The sequence below is a fragment of the Gymnogyps californianus genome, chromosome 21, assembly GCF_018139145.2.
Source record: "Gymnogyps californianus isolate 813 chromosome 21, ASM1813914v2, whole genome shotgun sequence".
Lineage (NCBI taxonomy): Eukaryota > Metazoa > Chordata > Aves > Accipitriformes > Cathartidae > Gymnogyps > Gymnogyps californianus.
The window spans coordinates 8,601,091-8,622,010 of NC_059491.1; the positions used below are offsets into that span (position 1 = coordinate 8,601,091).

General features: G+C 51.9%; 1 protein-coding gene across 7 annotated transcripts in view; it reads right to left on the reverse strand.

Moving 5' to 3' along the window:
• Positions 1–4,484: 4,484 nt before the first annotated feature.
• Positions 4,485–20,920, reverse strand: part of USP48 (ubiquitin specific peptidase 48) — a 29,593-nt gene continuing 13,157 nt past the window's right edge. For 3 of the 7 annotated variants that reach the window (XM_050909544.1, XM_050909547.1, XM_050909543.1), the window contains 16 exons: positions 19,747–19,947; positions 18,206–18,320; positions 17,922–18,052; positions 16,462–16,533; positions 13,262–13,386; positions 12,980–13,102; positions 11,069–11,130; positions 10,428–10,538; positions 9,652–9,782; positions 9,308–9,414; positions 7,063–7,167; positions 6,476–6,631; positions 6,130–6,255; positions 5,709–5,757; positions 5,411–5,437; positions 4,485–5,278 (listed from right to left, as the gene is read on the reverse strand). In XM_050909544.1, the coding sequence (XP_050765501.1) occupies positions 5,256–5,278; positions 5,411–5,437; positions 5,709–5,757; positions 6,130–6,255; positions 6,476–6,631; positions 7,063–7,167; positions 9,308–9,414; positions 9,652–9,782; positions 10,428–10,538; positions 11,069–11,130; positions 12,980–13,102; positions 13,262–13,386; positions 16,462–16,533; positions 17,922–18,052; positions 18,206–18,320; positions 19,747–19,947 (1,664 nt within the window). In that variant the 3' untranslated portion in view covers positions 4,485–5,255. Of the gene's footprint in view, positions 5,279–5,410; positions 5,438–5,708; positions 5,758–6,129; positions 6,279–6,475; positions 6,632–7,062; positions 7,168–9,307; positions 9,415–9,651; positions 9,783–10,427; positions 10,539–11,068; positions 11,131–12,979; positions 13,103–13,261; positions 13,387–16,461; positions 16,534–17,921; positions 18,053–18,205; positions 18,321–19,746; positions 19,948–20,920 lie in introns of those variants that run through there. The other 4 variants (XM_050909550.1, XM_050909546.1, XM_050909549.1 and 1 more) reach the window with 4 other exon arrangements.

The following is a 20,920-nucleotide window of genomic DNA, read 5'->3' on the forward strand; positions in this document are numbered from 1 at the left end:
GGCGCGGGGGGATCCAGGGGGGTCCATGGCGCTTCCTGGGGGAGAGGAGAGCTCCCCCACAGCCCCTCGCCGTGAGGCCTGGCCGCTCGGCCAGCGGCGTTACCCCTGAAGCCTACTGATGGCAGCAAGCCAAGCGCCACCTTGCTGGCTGTCAGGAGCCAGCGGGCCAGGAGCGGCAGGTGTCGGGTCACTACATGGGGTGCCCGGCTGCTGAGGTGCCCCCCCCCCCCCAAACTCATCGCACCCCCTCATTCCTCCCCCCCCCGCCCCGCCCCGCCCCCCGAAAGGGCGCCCTCTGCGGGCGGGAGGTGGCGCTGCGCGGGGCAGCACCACGGACAGCGCCGGGCACCGGCAGCGCCGAGCACCGCCCGGGACGGGGACGCGGTGACACCGGCCCTGGTGCAAACCACCCACCCCCCCCCCCTCGGTGCACACCCCGTCCTTGTGCAAACACAACCGTGGTGCAAATGGGTCCCACTCCCGTGCAAACGCACCCCGGCCGTGTGCGACCCTCGTGCAAGCACGAACGCTCGTGTAAACGCGCCCCGTCCCCGTGCAAACAGGACGGTGTGCAAGCGTGTCCCTGGTGCAAAAGGGAAAGGTGACCCAGCCCTGTGCAAACACGACCGTGGTGCAAACACGACCGTGGTGCAAATGTGACCTGTCCTGGTGCAAACACGACTGCGTGCAAGCGCGCCCCTGGTGCAAAAGTGACCTTCGTGCAAATGCACCCCATCCCTGTGCAAACGCGATGCTGGTGCAAACACCACCCTGGTGCAAATGAGCCCGCCCTGTGCAAACACGACCGTGGTGCAAACACGACCGTGGTGCAAATGTGACCTGTCCTGTGCAAACACAACTGCGTGCAGCGCACCCTGGTGCAAAAGTGACCCTGTGCAAATCACCCATCCTGTGCAAACGACGTGCAACACCACCGTGCAAATGACCCGGTCCCTGTGCAAACACGACCGTGGTGCAAACACCGGTGCAAATGACCTGTCCCTGTGCAAACAACTGCGTGCAAGGCCCCTGTGCAAAAGTGACCCTGTGCAAATGCACCCCATTCCTGTGCAAACCAACGCTGTGCAAACACCACCCCAGTGCAATGAGCCCCATCCCTGTGCAAACAAGATCCTGGTGCAAACGCGACTGCGTGCAAGCACAACCCTGGTGCAAGTGTGACCCATCCCTGTGCAAGCAGGACCCTGGTGCAAGCATGATGCTGGTGCAAAGGTGACCCTGGTGCAAAGGCGACCCGTCCCCGTGCAAGTACAACCCTGGTACAAACACGACCCGGCCCCGTGCAAGCACGACTGCGTGCAAACGCGACCCCGGTGCTAATGCGACAACGTCACCTGTCCCCGTGCAAACACGACCCTCGTGCGAACACGACCCTCGTGCAAATGTGACCCGTCCCCGTGCAAACGCAACCCTCGTGCAAACACGACCCGTCCCTGTGCACCCGTGGGCAGCAGAGTGACCCCACTGGGCAGTGGGGCTGGGGGGGTCCTGGGGGGGGCTCCCCCATCGCTCCCTGCCCCCCCCAGCACCCAAGGGGGGGCGGCAGTCCCCGGGGGGGGGGTGGGCAGCACTGGGTGGGGTGGGGGGTGACCCAAATGTGGGGCCAGGCTGGGGGGGGGCAGATTGGGGTGGAGGGGGACATGGGGGGCAGATTGCAGGGCTTGGGGGGGGACATGGGGGGGGCAGATGATGGGGTCAGGATTGGGGGGGGGGCAGAAGAGGAGGGGGCAGATTTTGGGGTAGCCGAGGGGGCAGCTTTGGGGGGGCAGGTTGAAGGGGGGGTAATTAATGTGGGAGATATTTGGGGGGGGGGTGGGCAGGTTGGGGGGGGGGGGGAGGATTCATGGGGGAGATATTTTGGGGAGGGGCAGGTTGGGGGGTACATGGGGGCTGATCCCCCCCCGGATCCCCCCACCCAGGCCCGGAGCATCCCCCCCCCCATCCCTCCCCAGCTCTCCCCTCCCGCGCTGCCGGTACCGGCACCGGCTGAAGGTCACCGGGGGACGGGTGTCCCCCCCCCCCACGCCCGGTGCTGCGCCGAGGGGGGGGGGGGGGGGGGCCACACACCGGAGTCGGGGGGGTCTCCGGGGGGACCCCGGTCCCCGCGACGTGGCACTTACCGGAGGGGTGGCGGGGCCGGGGCCGGTACCGGAGCCGGTACCGGAGCGGAACGGAGCGGAGCCGGGGCCCCGGCGCTCGCAACCACCGCGCCGCGTCACGTGCAGCGGGGCGGGGCGGCCCCTCCGGGGGCGGTGGGGGACCGGCAACCGGCAACCGGAACCGGTAACCGGTACCGGAGAACCTGGTACCGGGAAACGACATCGAGAAAATGGCAATCGACAAGCGGCAAATGGCACCAACTGCGGGAACGGGCAGCGGGAACTGGGATTTAGCACCGGGAACTGGGATCTGGTACTGGGAGACAGCATCACCCCAGTCTGGGATCACCCCCCGCCTCCTCCCAGGACTGCCTGGGTGCCCCCTCCCAGCACCCAGGTGTTGTCGTCGTCCCCCCCCCCCCATATCGTCCCCCGTACCCCTCAAATCCCTCCCTGCTCCCCATCTCCGTCCCCCCACCCATGGCTGGTACCCGGGCATCCCTCTGTCCATCACCTGCATCCCCCCACCCTGCTAGCGGGGTTCCCCCTCCCCGGTACCCAGCGTACCCCCACCCATCACCTCCTCAAGACCCTCTCCTCCACCCACCGACAGCACCCATCCACCCCCCCCCACTCCCCCAGCACCCATCTCCCCTCAGGGGCCATTTTGGGGGACAAGAAGGATACCCCAACTCCCGGCGCCCTCGAGGAACGGTTGGCACCGGCTCCCCGCTGCCAGGACCGAAAAGATCCGGGAGCTGGCACCCAGCCGCCGTCACGCAACCGGGAAACCGGGCGACGCGCCAGCGCCGGGTGGGACATGACGCGCCGGCGCGGGGACACCAAAACCAAACCCCGCAGCTGCCTTGGCCCGCGGCGTACCCCTGCTTCGGCGGCTGCCGAGCGCCGTACGGCACCGCCGAGGCTCCGGCACCCAGCACGGTTTCGATAAAAACCATTCCAGTGAGATTCCCGCTCCCGAGGGATCCCGTTTGTTCCCATCCCAACCTCACAAAACGCTTTTTCGGGATGGCCCGGAGCGGGATTTAAAGCCCGAGGGTTTAGGCGAGGCGTTAAAATACAAGGCGGACGACGTGTATGCGCTTTAATAAGGCTTCCACAGCTCAAATGACAATTTTTAATCCGATAATGTTTGCAAATAACAGACAAAAACGGGAACTGGGCCTTTGATCACATCTTGTACCTGCGTCCTCCGGGAGATACGGCGATGCCGCGCCGCGGCCGTACATCGCTTCTCGGAAAAACACCGCCCCGGCCCCGGCTCATTCCTTCCCCTTGAGTTTAGAGACTTGAATTTTGTAACGTTATAAGCTCAAGGAAGAGATTTTTTTTTTTGGTAACATTTAAAAAAAGAAAAAAAAATTAACAGCGAATTGAAACAAACAAACAAAAAAAAAGGAATTTCCAGGGAATATGTACACAAGCGAGTGCTTCAGTCTGGGAAGAAGAAAACCTCCTGCCCGTTCCCGAAGGATGGAGCAGCTTCGGCGCGCCGAATTCCTGCCGACGTCTTTACCTTGGGAAAGAATACGCGGGTCCAAATTGCCCCCCAAACCACCTTTTAAAGAGCTCCACGGCCCCCCCCAAATGCCAGCTACTTCGCCCCAAAACCCGCCGGAGACGAGGAGAGGACGCGGAGCTCCCCCCCACCGCGCGTTCGGCAAAGGGCAGCTGTAATTCTTCGGATAAAAAGATAAAAGTTTAAAATAAAGGCTACGGGGGTTGTCGGGGATGGGATCTGTGCCCCCCTGCCCTCTTCTCGCAGCCCCAAACTCCTGCAATCCTTTAAAAACAAAACAAAACAAACCAAAACTAAAGCTGATGCGGCAGCAACCCGACTCTCCGCGTCACGTTTTGCCGTGGAAACAAGTTAAAAGGCTGAAAAGGAAGAGGAAACGTCTAACTTTATTACGGCGATACCTCGACGGTGCGCCCTTTAGTTTTATTTTAAGTCTGGAAGCGGGACGCTATTTCCTGCTACTAATAGGCAACGGGGAGAGATCCTTTTCTGGGAGCTCCAGATGTAAAAAAGAAAGAATAATTATTAGCGCGTTCCTGAAAAATGAGAATAGAGGGGGCAAAAAAAAAAAAAAAAAAAACAAACCCCAAAACAACCAAACCAAAAAAAAAAACCCCAACCCAAAACCTCTTCCCACGGGAAACAGGCCACCCACCCGCGTCCCCTTCGCTCTCTCCGGTTCAGGCTCCCTCAAAGCCACGGGCACGAACGCTCCCGGCAGTCCCGGACTGGAGGAAAAGATGTTATCAAAAGTCGTTAAAATACCCCACATTTTAAAAAAAAACAAAACAAAACAAAACAAAAAAACCAACCCCAAACCCCCCCAAACCCACAGTTCACAGAGAAAGACGAGGCGGTTCTTTGCGAGATCGTCGAACGTTTGGAAGTGAAGGCGAGCGGCCGGAAAGCCGGCGGGGGAGGCGGCTCCCCGTCCCCTCCGCGACGGAAGGCGCTGGGAGGCAGACCACAGCTTACATTTTGGGTTAAATAGATGAAGTTTTTTTTTTGTTTTTTTTGCTTTTTTTTTTTCCGTTTTTTTTTTTTTCCGAAAGAGCTAGACATTCCTCACAAGTAACAATTTCTTTACTTCCATGCTGTACTGAAAGAGTAATAGTGGATCAAAGACAGGATTATCTGTAAGCAGGTTACGCCTAAAGAGTTACTCAAGAACAGATCAAGATGTTTTTGATCTACTGGATTACAACCCCTTTTCGGACAGACGAGTGCCGGGCGGGATTTGAGTCAGGGAATACACGAGAATGCCTCCGTTCTCCCTCGTTTGTAAGCACGAGACGCTCTGACTGCTGCTAAACTTTCCAACCTTCCTGTTGCTTTATTAAATATAAAATCGGGAACGTTCTCTTGAAGGCAGGATGTCCTTCAGTGCAATCTGCTTTGACATAAGGCATTTTTTTTGGGGGGGGGGCAGTCATTTCAGAATGGGTTTCTGCCTTCTGGAAGAGTCAAAGAGTTCAGTCCTGTATCCACCTTATTTTTTTTTTTTTTTCTTTTTTTTTTTTCTCTTTTAATGCCCTACCATGTCAAAATCCTCTTCCCTTCCGGTCGCTCCTCCGTTGCCAACGTTTAGAAAACCATCAGTGTCCAAGTAAACCAGTCCCTGAGGAGAAAAAAAAAAAAAAAAAAAGACAACCACCAAAAGATGATGACGCTTACGGAGATGAAGTTAGCATGGGCTTACGTAAAGGTCGGGGGGGGAAGGCGGCGTGGGGGGAAAAAACCCCAGACTCACCTTTAAATCCTTCTTCAGGCATACAAACTGGGGACGGAAAGAAAAAGGCACGGCGTTAGAAATCTCCTGACAGTCGTTCCTCGCAGGATCTTTCGTCTGAGCGGCGGCGTACCGCTGAATCTCCCGTTGACAGCGACAGGGAAAGCTCCAACCTTTCTATTTTCTACCTTTACAACCCAAATCCAACGCAAGCCTCGGCCACCGATACTTCTCCCCAAAAATCAGCCCGGCGAGGCGCCTTCCCCGAACCCCAAACCTGCCAGGCTCTCTCTTCTCCCCCCCCCCCGCCACCCCTCACCTTGCATAACGTCATCCATCGCTGCGTAATCTGCAATTGGTTCGTCAGCCTGGAAAATAAAGCGGAGCAGGGGATTAACGAGCAAGCAACCTCGTTTGGAAGGTCACAGCCCGATCGGTTCACGGTGCTGCTCTGGAGGGGAGCAGGGAAGAAGTCTCTTGCCCAAACACCGTCTTGGAAACAAGAGGGGACGACTCGCTCCCTAATTTAGTCATATTTTGGGTCGGATTTTCCTCCTCCAACAAGAAGCTCCAGGAAGAACTCATTAAATTAAGCTACCGAGCAGCCACGGGCGGGCGCGTCTAGCGCACGGCAGTTTTCAGGCGTACCGCAACGCCTTTCTCTTTGGTTGTCCAAAAAAAAATCATTTCAATTCTCCGCTTTATTTGCCTTTCTTTTAGCAGCCACCCCCTCACGTTACCTTTAATAAAATGACGGACTCGGGGATGACTCCCAGGCTGCCGAGCGTCGCGGTGTCATCGCTCAGTATCTTCCCGTCGATCGACAAATTCTGGTCGAAGGGAGCAACTGAAAATGCATGCATGATCTGTGCCGACACAATGAGACACGCTGATTTTGTGCGGAGGGAAAAAAAAACACCATACCGCCGAGCTACGTAAAAATACCACGTTTCGAAGAGCGACACGCGCCTCTCGACGCCACGTGGGATTTTATATTCTTTCCCTCCATCCCCTCCCAGCCACGCGCTCCTAATTTTGTGTTTTCTTACTCGAGACGACTCTTGCCTTGGAGGAAAACCACCTTACCTGTATTTTCAGCTCTTTCAGCGTCTGATTAGCAGAAACAAGCAGCGCTTTCTCCCCTCTGACTTTCCGGTGCCGGGTGCTTCGCCTGATGCCTTGCTTTTGGTAAGTGACGTAGCCCTGGTGCGAGATCTTCTGGCGTTTCGCACCACCGTTGGTCTAGAAACAAAGAGGCAAAAAATCAGGAGCCCGAGTTTGGGATCGGGGAAAAATACAACCTCCCCGTACCCCGGATTGCGTTTCGGGCGAGTCGGTCATGCGAGGGAAGGCACGAAGCGCTGAAAAGCCCCTTGGAAAGCGAAGCGCCGCATGCAAGCGTCGAGAGGACCGAAGGACTTGCCTCGAAACCTCGGTTCCTGCTTCTAACGCTAGCGCGGGGCGGATTACCAGCCAAGCGTACGAGTCACCATCAATATTTGATCTCTCCGAAACCAAAGCGATGGTGTGGTACGACCGTTAAAACGACAATTTAAGACACCGTTGTTTTCGCCTGCTAGCGGGAAACAGAGGAGGAGGGCTAATCCCATCATGCTGGCTCAAGAGGACGACGGGAAAAACCAAGGAACCTGGCGGTATTTTTTGATCTCTACCTGGTTAAAATCTGGGTCTTGTTCCCCCTCTGGCTTGTTTTCCTCCCTTTCCTCTTCAGCTTCTGAGCTGCTCACGTTCAGCTCCGGAGCAGCGTCCTTCATTACCTGAAGTCATAAAAATCATTCTCCGTAACTAACCTGACAGCGTCAACCCAGACCGTCACATCACGGCAAACAGCTTGCAGAGACCTTCAAGGATGCCACTTGGATCCAACGAACCGAGGCGGAGCGGGAATAACCCGGGGATCCGCTCCACACGCTCTGCAAAACGGTTCCTCCACCCCCTCCCCAGCTGCAGCGAACCTCGGGGGGATTCGGCTCAGGAGAACAAGCTTCTCCATTGAATTGCAGGTGCTTCCTGCGGCTCAGGACCTACCCTCCTCTCTAGGCAAAGGGAAAGTCTCCAGGGGCCTGGACTGATTTCTTTCCCATTAGCTGGCTGCTTCTCTGGTTCATCTAAGTGTATTACGAAAGCCCTAACACAGAGAAAGGAATATTATCTGTAAATGAGACACTTATCCATCCCTGCAGCAGGCCGACAGAGGCACTCAGCGCCATTATTTATGGTTCTGGAGGTTGTAAGTAAATGAAATCTAAATAATTTACACAAACATAGAAATAAAAAAAGGACGTTCAGTTCTGGGTAAGTCACTCCAGGAAGGATGGGATCTGCCGGACGTGAATTCACATCTACGCTTCGGCCGGAGCTGGGGTTTGCGGGAGCCCAGGAGACCGGCGCGCTCTCCAACCCGGATGCCCGAGAGCTCGCTTCTCCGTCAATCTATTTGCAATTAACGATGCAAACCCAGCTCCCAAACATCCAGCACCAACCGCAGCCTCCCCAGAGCCCTCCGGATTCCAGCAGTGCCACCCTACGCTGATTTTTATACGGCCGTGGCTTCCTTCTAGCAGCGTCAGCCGGAGGAGGTACCCCGGGGGTTGCAGAACTGGGGCGGGGGGGGAAGAGCAGGGGATGGGAAACGCTCCCCGACTTGGCAAATCAAAACCGGCAGGGAAGGAAGCAGCGGCTTCGAGTGCCGCCGTCCGCAATCCCGGCTGGCATTATTGCTGCTTTGCATCTCGCCGAGGCTGCCCTGTTAATGAGGGATCTTGCAGGCAAGCTCTCGCCCCCTCTCTCCAACTCCAGCTGCTCGGCAAAGAATAGCTGCCTGTTTTTTGCCAGCCCCACGTGCGAGCACGGTCCTGGTCCAGCACCAGAAACAAACAAAAAAAAAAACCACCACCAACAAAACAACCACCCTCCTCTGCACCAGAGCCAAGATACAGCCTCGGGATTCAGCCTCGAGGCAGGCTGAAAACCCGTAGCTGATGGCTCAAGACCGTGCTGCGTGCTCTACATCTCACAACCAAGGCAGAAACCCATCCAGCCTCCGGCGCCCTGCAGTTCTCCGGGCTCCAGCTCCTCCCTTAGCTTGGCAGGGAGGTGGAAATCAATGAGAGGCAAAAAAAAAACCCCCCCCATAAAGATGTGCAGGGAACATCTTTATCTGAGCTTGCCCATCAGCCTTCGTTTCCCCCTTAAAGCATAAAGCAAGCCTTAAGGAGGCAGATTTACTGTAACCAGCAGCTTTGGGGTACCTGTAAAGCCAATTCTAGACCTGATACCGATCCCTTAAGACACCAGATAAAGCAGAGACGTAATTCACAGCTTCGTAGAGGATCCTGAAAACCATCTCTAAGTTCACTGCTATTTCATCAGCATGGAGGTTAAGAGCTTATTTCTATCCAGGAATAAATGTCACTTGAGCACCCAAGAAAGGAAATGACAAATATTGGAGGGGGAGAAGAACAGGGAGAGCCTGATAACACAGTTACGAAGACAGAAAGGGTTACAACATTGCCTAAAATAATCAAAGCCGGGGACATCCGTGAAGACACCTGATAACGCAAAGGATTCGGTTTGGCAAAAGGAAGCCTCGAGGCGACCAAATTTTCAGAGCAGCTACGGCCAGAATTTTCCCACTTGCTATTTTTGCCAAAGCGATAGCTTCCACGAGCCGCAGAGCTGGGTGTTTTTGGCCTGCAAGAGAGCAGCCCTGCCCACCACCACCACCATCACAGGTCAGCCGGCATCCCCACCAGCAGGTCCCAACCCTGCAGGGACGCGGCAGGCTACGACAGGCGTCTCGCCGCTGCGGCCGGATCGTTATTTGGGTACTCGGCGTGGTTTCCGTGAAATGAAACGGAGCTAGGATGAGCAATGATCGAGGGAGAGAGCCCGTACCTTTTTATTATCCACCACTTTATGGATGTAGATGGTCGCTTGGGTGTACTCACGCAAGTCCCGCTGCTGTTGGCATAACAGCCCTTCTCTGCACTCCGGACAGAGTTCTGGGGAGGCACAAAGGAAAAATGCATTTAATTGCTTCAGCTCCTTGGAGATACCTGCCCGATGCCTCTCGCCACCAACCCGGAGCGGATCACGTAACCAGGGGCATCTGCCAAGCTCCGTGTTTACCACCGATCCCCCTAGATCTGCCCCTTTATCGGAAAAAGAGCCATTTCCCAGGGAGTCGGCACCAATTAGCAAAAGAAGAGAGCACAGACAGCGGCAAAAGAGTCACTCACGGGGCTCAGAGGCGTAAAGCGCGCTCTCCGGGTCTGCCCCGGCAGCTTGCGTTCGGGTGATTTTGATGACGTGATCCACGACGAAGAGTTTTTGAATCCTCTCCCACTCGCTGGGCCATATTAGAGCTATACTGTGCAAAGGAACAAGAACGTGCTTTATGACATGGAAAAGCCAAGCCCCGGAGCTCCTGAACAGCCTCCCCTTTTCTTTTTAGCCTGTTACTGAAAGAAAAGCTGCAAAATCAATCTGTAACTCCAGCTACGCGGGAGGGCCTGTACGCCCAAGATAACAGGGAAACAGTAGCGTGTTATTAGTGACGCTGTTCTGCTCCAGTCACGCCGGAGGGAGGATGGAGGAGGAGAGGAGTGGAAGATCTGCTACTTTTAGTTCTGCATCATTGCAGAAGCAAAGCTACGGAGCATGAACTCCAGCCCAGTGTCCAGCGCTCCGGGGGCAAGTCTCACAGAAAGCAAATCGTAAGGAAGCCGGATGTTTCTACGCCCCGGTCAAATTCAGGGTAGTTTATTGTTAGGAACTAGTCAAGCTGAAGTAAGCTCTCTTTTTTTTTCCTGACCCAGCATCCTTTGACAATTTAGGTCTTGCCTTGCACGAAGGCTTAGGTGGGCCTGAAAAAGCGTATGTGTTAATTTTGTTCATGGGAAAGCACGTGCTCCTCGTATCGCCGCAGCTCAGCGAGCCTCCGGGAACGTTCCCAGAAGCTCGCGAGAGACGAAGGCACCCGGCAAAGGCAGACGCGTGAAGAGAAGAAACTCACAGTTTGGAGTCTTCTTTGGTCATGGAAGCGTAGGTGAACATGAGGCCCCCGTGGGGGCAGAGAAGAGCGCTGTTTCCTACCGAGGACACGGGGCTGCATCGCGTCGGCCTCCTGCGCGGGCAAAGGAAAGCGGTTTGCAAAGCTTGGTCAGGTTATTTTACCAAAACCACAACTCTGCAGGCAGCCAAGAAGAAATCACAGGTGAATATTTACAGAAGGCATTCCAACACGGAATATTAAACTACTACCGACAAGGAAATCAGGTCTGCGTTCCTGGGCGTTGCAAAATTACTCTCCTATCTAGCAGAGATTTCCATCTCCTACCACCAGCAGCCCGTGGCAACAGGATTGAGCGGTGACCTTTGCCTAGGATACAGCTCCAGATAGATGAAAAAACTAATCAGGTTACTATCTAATCCGACCATCTGGTTAAGACACGGCAAACAAGGAAATTCGGTTTCTTACAGCGTATTAAAACCCATACGAGTCCCGCAAAAATCAGCTTCCTTGCTTCCACAAAGGCAAACCACAGGTAACGACACACCGCCCCGGGATTCAAAAGCAAAATCGTTATCTACAGCCACCCCCTACCCCAAAAAAAAAAAGGAATAAAAAGCACCAAAACCCTCAAGCCAAGTTACCTGACAAATTTCCTCCATTCTTCTACAAAGAACTGCGAAACAATATACAGCTCATCTGTCTCCTGGTGATGACAAGAGAGAAAGAAAAAAAAAAAAGGATCTTTTTTAATGAATCCAACAATAGAGAAGCAATGACTGTTCAGCTTTTTCTGCAGCGCTCATTCTCTTCGAGACCTCAGCGTTTTTACCATGACAACTCCATCCAAGCGCCCTGGGAAAGCCGAGTAAAATAATTTGGGATCAAGTACTAAGCACTTGCATTACTAATCTCATGTTTATTACAAAGTTAGTTTAGCTTGAGATCCCATTACCTTTAATTCCCAGCAGGAAACGATCATTTCCCCCCGGAGCAGCTAAGACTCCCCAGCACAGTGTTTTCTCTCGCCGGGTACAGATGCATCTTTGCAGCCCCATGGGTGTGGGGTGAGACCGCCCCAACCTGCCTCATTTGCTTCACCCATCCGAATCCCAAAGTTTCTCCTTTTGGCAGCAGCACGGATTCAAAACCACAGCTGTGCACCCTCACGAGGCAGCGGTTTTAGGAAAAACCGTTGTTTCCTATCCCAACCGAATTTGCCGGTAGATAGTCTGCTCCTGGACAAGAAACCGCCGAGATCCTAAGAGCTGGGTGACAACATCATTTCGGTGCTCGCCTATCCTCACCACTTCCCCTAACGCAGATTTAAGGGCTCACTCCATCTTTCTGCAGGGAAATTCAGCACACCTGAGGAATATATGTATTTTTTTTAATCTCCCTTCATGTCCTCTAGATTAAACTGCTCCGCTTATTTTCTTCCCCGAACCTCAGCTGTTTTGGATCAGGAAAACTCAAAAAGCTTGAGGGAAAGGAGCCTCAGCTCTTTTTTATCAGGCTCCCTTCGGAAATTCAAAGAGAGCGGAGGACGTAGCCTCGCTGCCTGCAGAGACCCTCATAATTTCGAGTTGACCCACGGTGACGGGCTCCAGCTTTCCATCACCTACTCCAGCTACAAAAGCAGACCCAACCAGATATCACCCTTAAATACTGCCGGCAGGACCTGGCAGCTCTCCACAGACCGTTTCCCATTTAAAACCCTTTCGAGGCTCGCCGGTTCCGAGACACGGATCTGTGTTGACCTCAATATTTATTCACGGCTGGAGAAGGCACTCGAGAATGGAAAGCTGCCCTCGCACGTAGGAGCGACGGAGGCAGACACCTGCCAAAGCACCTTGGCAGGATCTAAGAGTCAATCATTAATCAGCGCCGCGAGACGTCCAGGAGCCAAGACGCGGAGCCAACAGCTCGTGCCATTTCTTTTGAGCCACCTCGAAGCCCCAAGAAAGTCCCGGAGAGCTGCACGCTTGTACCGGGGAGAAGGCGGTACGAGAGGTCTCGCACAACCGTCGCTCTTATTTGCAGGGCTTCGGCATTTAGGGAAGCAACCCCTGAGTTCTCGGGATGTAGGAAGACGCCGGAGCACACGTGAATTTTGTCCGACCAGCAGCAAAAGCCTGGCCCGCACGGGAAAGCAGGCGGAGGATGGTGGAAAGCCACCTCCACCGGCACGGCCGCAGCGTTTCGGTTCTTCTAGGGGCGGATGCAACCACAGCAGCAATATTGTCGCTGCTTATCTAGCTGAGTCCGGGCCAGCGACAGCTATGTTGGCACACGAGCCATTCTCGTGTATCTTTAGCAGGGCTTTGCGCCAGCACAGCTAATCGAGGGAAATCACACCTCGGCACAACACACGTGTAAGCTCCGCTGGCACAGCCTTCCCAGCGCGGGCACGGTCTCACTCGGATCGAGTGAATGATTGATTATCAGGCAGTCTCTCTCGCAGGTGAAAGAAAGTTTTTGAGAAGAGGGATAAAAGCTCATAAAAACCTCGCCCAAGCCCCGCTACGTTCCCCTCGTCGCCCTCCTTCCCGTACCTGAGGCCAGCTGCCCAGGCAAGGTCTGCATTTATCGTGGAACAGGTTCTGGAGAGAAGTCTTCTGCTCGCTGGCCATCATCTTATGCAGAGCTTCATTTTCCTCCCCTTCGCGCTCCAAAATCTGCAGGAAACAGTTAAATTACACCACAGCTTCAGTTCCTAGCTGCTATTAAAAGGTGACATTACTTTCCTCCACTGCACCGGGGCGTATTAAAAAGAAAACCAGAAACGTGACCGTGTATTTACAGTCAACAAAAGGGTGACGTTATTTGGCAAATACCTTGCACTGGGAACAGCACTCTTTGTTATTTGGGAATTCAGGGGCCTTTGGAAAATATTGCTTGAGTTTCTCCCAAGCTTCCTTCGAAACCACTCTCCGTTCGTTTTCGGATATGCACAGGTCACCTGCAGAGAGAGAGCCAAGAGAAGGGCTTTGCTCTTGAGGCGCTCAGCGATGTTTTGCAGCCCTGACTAGATTTAAGAGATTACAGGGTATAAACGTGGGGGAAGATATTCACGCGCTTCTCAGCCAACACCACGTCAGCAAAAAAAAAAAGAGCGCAACTAATGCACAAAGTCACCTTCAACTTCTTTATCATTTCCTTGTTTAGAAAGGGGAAAAAAAAAAAAAGAATACGACTTTAATTCATATAAATGTCCTTTACACTTCCAAGCTCATGAACCCAAGCAGCTGATCAAATATAAGCAGCGGTAAAGAGATGCTCGGAAAAGCAAGGACAAGCCAAAGCGGGCACAGGGCTACGGTTTTCTGGTCTTGGCTATCCGTAGCTACGTTTTTACGGCGACTCCATTTACCAAGCTGCAGACTAACCCTGTGCCCCATGAATCAGGAGGCAGGTGCTTTCCACACCCTTGAAAAAAACAAAATTAACCGCTGTATAATCCCAGATGGCTTCGCGTGCCTATCCAAGCACCTCAAAATCTGGAAAGGACAGATTCTGCACTCTACATCTGCTCCAGGGAATAACTGGGGTGTGAAGATCTGAAGCAAGATTTACCAGCTATCCTCCAGACAACTTGCCTGCTGTATTATTTATCCCGATGCTCAAGCAGCTCAAAAAAAAACCCCCAAGAATGGTTTAGCGCGAGGCATTTGTCATTTTAGCAACAGCCGTAGCAGAAAGGTCACGCTCACGCGTTTGGATACCACGTGTACGCGTGACGACAGGCGCTCCGGCGGACAAACAAAGCTTGGGAAAAACCAGAGAAGGCGAGGGCTCGGGGATCCGACCGGCCGCCCGCTCGCAGGTTTGATGATCGCCAAGGGGAAAACACAAGCTGGAAAGTCAAGGCACGGCTGTGCTACACGCGGTCGCAGTGAGAAATAAGAGCTACGGTCGTTGCGACACCGAGATGCAAACCGGATTTGCACGCGGCATGGGAATATTCATGCCTCAACGTGGATTTCACCAGCAAGAGGGAAGCAAAACAGCGACTGCGAAGTCGCGGCGCTGAGTGGTGTCCAGCAAAGGGCACGATGCCTTATTATCTGCTTTTCTATAGCCTGAAGAGCTACAGAAAGAAGACGGGGAGAAAAGGCTCCTTCCTCCCCACCCTCCGGTAGCTCTTTAACATTACAAGCAGCTCCTCAGGCCCACGGACCCGTCAGCTTTCCTCGCTCCAGCCAAGCCTGGAGTTCTGCCAGCCCCGAAGGGGGAAAAAAAAAAAAAAAAAAAAAATAGCAACGCTTCCCTCTTGCTTTTCCTCTAATAAACAAAGGTCGGGCTGGATTGCTTCGATGCGGCACTCGGCCACTTGTTCTTCATCAAACATGACCAAGCGGCCCAGCTTTACCATATGCGGAGGCAGGACCAGGCTGCTTTCCAGAGCCGGCAAGGACGGGGAAAAAAAAAAACCACCCGAGCTTGTACAAATAAGTGCCTTGACACTGCATGATTAATGAAAACAGATTAATACGCTGTTGAGTGAAAGAGGTGGAAAAAATCAGATCTGGGTGTGCGGGGAACAAGTGCTTTGCCATCTGGAAGAAGACGATCCTAACCGCTGCTGACCCTGCTTCTCCCTCCCACCGTCCAGGGACAAGTTTTGGGCACAGACATCAAAGAAGTCTTAAGTTGGTATCTGGAAAAAATTATTCGCTGGGGTCGGGCAGCTACCAGAGAGGGAGAAATTGCAGCTAAGATGCAAAAGGACTTCTTAAGGGAACACCCGGATGGCATTTCTGGAGGCCAGCCAGACCTCACAGATAAAGCGCTGGCTTTTCCAGAGCCTACCATGAAGGCAGGAACTTCCTCCACGGCAAAATTAAGGCTGTAGGACCGAGACTACAGATTTGCCGATACGCTCCAGAGGGAAATTTTAAAGGTGGAAAGGTTGTTTTCCATGTGTAATCGGAGGTTAGCTCAAGACGATGAAATCTGACCCGCCAGCGGCCCCCATATTTAATATTGTTTATTCTGATACGACCCAAAGTCACAGATCAACTAGCCATTTACCAGCATAACATTTTCAAAGGCCTATTGGCCTATTTTTATCACGTCTGGCTACAGTTAACGTTTCATCGCCACGCTGCATGCTTTTATTTAACAGCAGCAGCCTCGCGGCAACGGGAAATACGGCGTTAAAGGCTCGGAAAAACCAGCTAACGCCAGTCGCAAAGCGCTTAACCACTCTGCTTTAAAATGAGGCTTTATCAAGCCATTACTCTACGTCCTTGATTAGCCTTGATGACAGGAGGTGTGTGGCTAATTTATGGCACGTTTCTTTCTCGCTAGGAATGAGATCGAGCATCCCTGGCAGGGAAATTGATGCCTCCAAACAGGAGCTTACTAGAACAGAGTTATGTCTGGGAGCGACATACAAGCTAAAAAAAAAAAAAAAAGTGAGATTTAAACAACAGGGTAGCCAAGGATGTAGCTAACGAACCGTCACTTCGCAAAACAACTACCATGGAGTCAAAACCTTATGTAAACAGACACCAAAGCACAGCAGGTTGGCAAATCGATATCCTTAGGTAAATGGATATCCTTAGCGGTCCCAGGCGCCGGCAGATAAGCCCACGTTTCTACCGTTGTTAGGTAAGTGCTCCTGTTTTAATGCAAACCAAGAGAGTAACGGATACTCTCAGCTCCCACCTTGACTGATTTACACTGCCTGTTTTTCTCCTCATACTTTCAGAGCTTCCAAGCGGCCGCAGATCCTTGGTGCTGCCCTCGCTCCGTTAGCGAGAGGAAGAGGTGCTCGCTTCCGCAGGCCGGCATCTCCCGCAGCATCCAACCACCTCTGCGTTTACACCCCTTTCACTGCCTTACAAAACTCGGACCGCAATGCGTTAACACTCCAAGTCTGAGTGTCAAGAAACACCAGGCAATGAGAATTAAGCGCATTTCCTCAGTAACTACTCACGTTGGCCTTAGATGGAGCAAAGGCTACAAGGTTAATGTCTTGAGCAGTGGGCAACAACAGATATATTCAGCTCCATCCCCCGCAGAGACTTACCATGTGGGCAAACGATGTCTTCATTAAAATTTAACTCCTCTTCCTCCTCTCTCTTCTCTTCATTTGATTCATCTAATTAAAAAAAAAAAAAAATAACAAGGAGATTGCACAGAGTTCCCCTCCCAAGGAAAGGAAAAATCTTTGGGGGAAAAGGAGCACGGTTGCCTTTCAAATTGCGGCAAAACCCTTAACCCAAGGGAAACTTTGGAAGGAAATTTGTTATTCTCAAATGTCTTGCCCTCTGGGCAGGCGGGATTACAGCCTACAGGCCACGTAGGAGTGCTTTGAAGTGCGTGGAGCACAAGCCGGTCCTTTGTGAGATTACAAAGGATGCATTTGTTACGGCTAAAACACCACAGGGGTTCACCGCTGCTCCCAAAGATCTCGGAGTTTAACCTAAACACAAGTCTAGGTAAGAGAGCAGGGAGCAGAAACCTTCCTGGCAAAATATGAGTCCGCTCTTTGCCTTGAGGATCCTGATCGAAAACAGATGCTGCCTGACAAACCAAGGGGAGCCTGCCAGGGGTTTGACGAGCCCCACATTAACGTATAAATTATAGTTAAGAACCGTAGCTCCATAGACAGAAGCGCTGGCCACTGAATTGGAGCGGCATAAACACAATAACGCGTTAGTAAGAGTCTCTAACGACCTGCCTAACGAGCAAGTTGGCTCGGGAGTAATTGAAACGTACTACTGGGAGTTGCAACCTGTTGCAAAACCAAGGTCACCGCTGAGGAATGATGAGTGGTAACTCGGTGGAGAGGCACCCTTTTCCCCAGGCACGCTCCACCAGCAGCGCCAGCTTACAGGTGACATCAGGAGGGCTGCGGTGTTCTCGGACCCTTCAAGCCCAAGATCAATGCCATGAGCCCATCACCTCCGCTTTCATTCAAAGAAGCTTCTTGCCCTCGGTTCCGAAACAAAAAACTCAACAAAATATCCAATTTCCAAAGGTTTAAAGAGCAGAAGGCAAATAAAAAAAAACCCCATCTATTCTCACAGGCTCACGATACGGGCACAGAAGAGAGTTCAATTCACGATTTGTTTTTCCAGGCTGTGTTTTCCCAGCGCTGCTTTACCAGCTGTGCTGTTTCATCCATAGACCGTTGCAATAAACATCTTCATCCCTTCCCCAAGGTAATTTTCATGTTTCTTCCTCCCCTGTGCTCTCTCATTCAGATAAAAGCGGATGAAAAGATCATGTGTCTGGGGCGGTAATTTTACACAGCTTTGTAAAACTACTTATTACCTCATCTTCTTCTCCGAGTATGAAGATAGCCCAGCAGTTTTGCAGCTTATCAAATAAAAAGGTCCTTAAATGAAGGAGCTTTTTATTTGATTTATTATCCTTTCCTCCCTACTCATACAAGGGAAGCAAACCAGCTACAGGAACACCTGGCGTGTCTTTTGTTGGGAGGTATCAGGCAGAGCTGGTGGGTCTCTACAGCAGCAGAACTACCTTTGTTTTGTGCATTTCCGTTCATTTTTCCATTACTGTGCTCTGCATCTTCGTCTTGCTCATTTAATTGCTCCAGAGCCAACTGACGCCAGCTCCGCAAGGACGCCTTTCCAACCCAAAACCCGTCGTTCCTGCAGAGAGAGAACAGCGTTGGTAACGCGAATCATAACTCCGTTCTCCTTCGGAGCCCAAACGGTAAAATCTTTAGGAAAAAGCTATTTAAGCACTTCTAAAAAAAAAAAAAAAAACTCTGACAATGTTTGAAAGCGTCGGGACTTACATACCCCTTGACTGTTATCTTCAGCAAGTTCGTAACGGTTTTGTAGTCTTCGTTTAACTGGTTTTTCAGTCGCAGGATTCGACACCTTTCTACCACGCAGTCCTTGCAAAGTGCTTTGACTGGGGCGGGAGGGGGGGAAAAAGAAACACAATTTATTGCACACGTGGCTGAGCTTCTCTTCTCGCTGGTTTCGACGCGCTCAGACAGGTAGGTACCAACCATCCTGCCTCATGACCGGAGATTTCACGTGTAAATGAAGAGATCCCTGGGGTTACTGCCAGATCAGGCCACATTTGAAGCTTAAATAAGCGTAAAACGCTTCAGATGAGGTGCGACCTCTTCCGCTAGCTTCACAGCTCTCCGCCACTGGTATCAACAGTTTGCAGTTACAGCCGTGAGCCAGGTCACGCCAACACACAGCCACCGGAGTCAAAAGGCAGGACAGTTTAGGCACATGCAAGGAAAAAACCTGTATCGTGGCACTTTGTTAAACCCAGGGGAAAAAAAAAAAACCCAACAAAACCAAAACAACCTCCTGCAAAGCTACACTGGACCAAGAGGAGTGGAAATCCTATAGCTGGGCATATATTTTCATCTGAGAGCAAGAGGGTCGCATCCAGGGAAGCAAGTCGGAGAACGCAGCCCATCCGATCCATCCCTCCCAGCCGTACTCCACGACAAAACCTGCAGGCGATCTGCCAGTTGACTACGAAACATTGGCCTGTTTTTTTTACAAAGGCTGCCTGCGTCACAGCAGTTTCTGCTGGTTGCGTTTCTTCCCTATAAGCTCCTAGTCGGAGCTGAGCTAATTTGGTCTCAGTGGGAGTTATTGAGCTCCTTTATAAAAGAAACTAAGCTTGGGGCTTGATTAAGGAAGGCCTGAAGACCGTAGGGGCTAGGCTGACCCCAAAAATCAAAATGCATGACAGACGCCTGCAACGCAAGCACAGAGGCTAACAGGTACGTGCTTCCCTCAGACGAGGCAGCTCCGGACAGGCTAAAGGTAAAAGACAGTAAATGATTTTCTAGGCCCGCATACATCCGTGCCGCTCCGGAGCGCGGGCTTGCTGGCAAGAGGCAGCGCAGAGCCGCACGCTTCACGAAACACTGCCCACGCAAGGATCTGTAGGTGCTGCAGGCAGGGAAAATAATTTTCAAAAGTCTGAGGGGTTGCATGCGCAAGTTTTTGTTCTCTTCTAGAATCCACTTCGTAAAACCTTCCAAGTGTTACGTTTTCTAACCTAAGTGCACCATCGCTTTCTCAAAAATTCCTCCGGGCACAGCTCTTCCTAGACAGAGCAAAACTCAGGTAGGAAACAGACCCTGCAATCAGACTAACTGTATTTGTTTGAATGCTAACATAATTAAGTGATATTACAAAAATCACCCGGAAATAACAGCGCAGCACAAAAGCTACGCACGGAAATAAAGTTACGATGATAAAGGATGGCTGAAAATGGGGCTGGGACCGGAACAAGGCTTTAAAACACGTTCAGCACACGAGAATGTGACTTGGAGAGGGCATTTTCTAGCCCGACACTTTACCGTTCAGCCGGGGCCCTCCTCCGTATCTCCTGTAGAAGAAGTCAGCCACGTACTCCGATATCCTCTTCATAATGGATATTTTATCCGGATGGAGTTTGCCGTGGGAGCACAGGCAGGCTGTGTTATCTATAGGTTTTGGAGGAGTAGACTCATCCAGCCATTTCTGCAGCCATTCGAGAGAGATGAAGTCATACGGGGAACCTGGGAGGGGAAAAAACACGCAGAGAAACAAGCCCGTACGTGTCAGCTAATACACAATACAGCAGATGGTATTTTATAATTACTCTGATATTCAACGGTACTTTTAAAAATTAACAGGCTATCGCTGTTGATTAAATCTCTGCGGTACAAGTTTTCAAACATCTGATGCAGCTTCCCTCGTCCAATTCTCATCTCCGTATCGCAGATTTAGAAGACAGGAGAGCTACGTGAAATTAAGATATGCAAGAACAAGCGGTCATTTCGAATTCAAGCGATCAATATGAAACAGCGGAGCGCTCCAAGTAGGAGCGCTTTCAGACTGCTAAACCTTTAGGAGCTTATTGGAGAGCAGTCGAGGAAAGGGGAAGGTTTTCCTATCGTCCATCGAGGGACAGATTAATATTTAAATTATGATCACACATTAAAGATGATGTCTTTCTATAACAGAGCGAGCTCATCGGGGTAAACTGAAAACTAAAAGGCAACAACAGCAAAGAGACGAGGTCAGCGCTCACCCCGTCCCTTCAGCACCCAAAATTTCAGTGTTATTCCGGGCTGCTCTTACAAGTCTGGGTGAGAAACACTCGCACATTTTAAGATTTACAGTGCAAACGGAAACTTGCTCAAATTTTTTAGCGCGAGCACGACATTTTTTTTTTTTTAAATAGAGCAGGAGGCTCGCCCTTGTTTGCTAAAGGAGAAACACCTCGCACAAAGCCAAGGTTCAGGAGCGGGTCAGCGTTCGTATAAGCAGTGAAATAGCTTTGGGCAAAACCCCTGTATCTTGATACCGAGACCCAGTACTGATGTGGAAACCCTTCTGCGAGATGATAGGGAAATGAGGAGGAAATTAAACCCTTTCTGCTGATGCGAGGAGGGCAGCTCTGAAACCGAGGGGAAACGCAGCCGTTAGTTACATTTATCAAACGAACACAAATCCTTAACGTTTCATACGAAGGAGCAACAGAGAAGC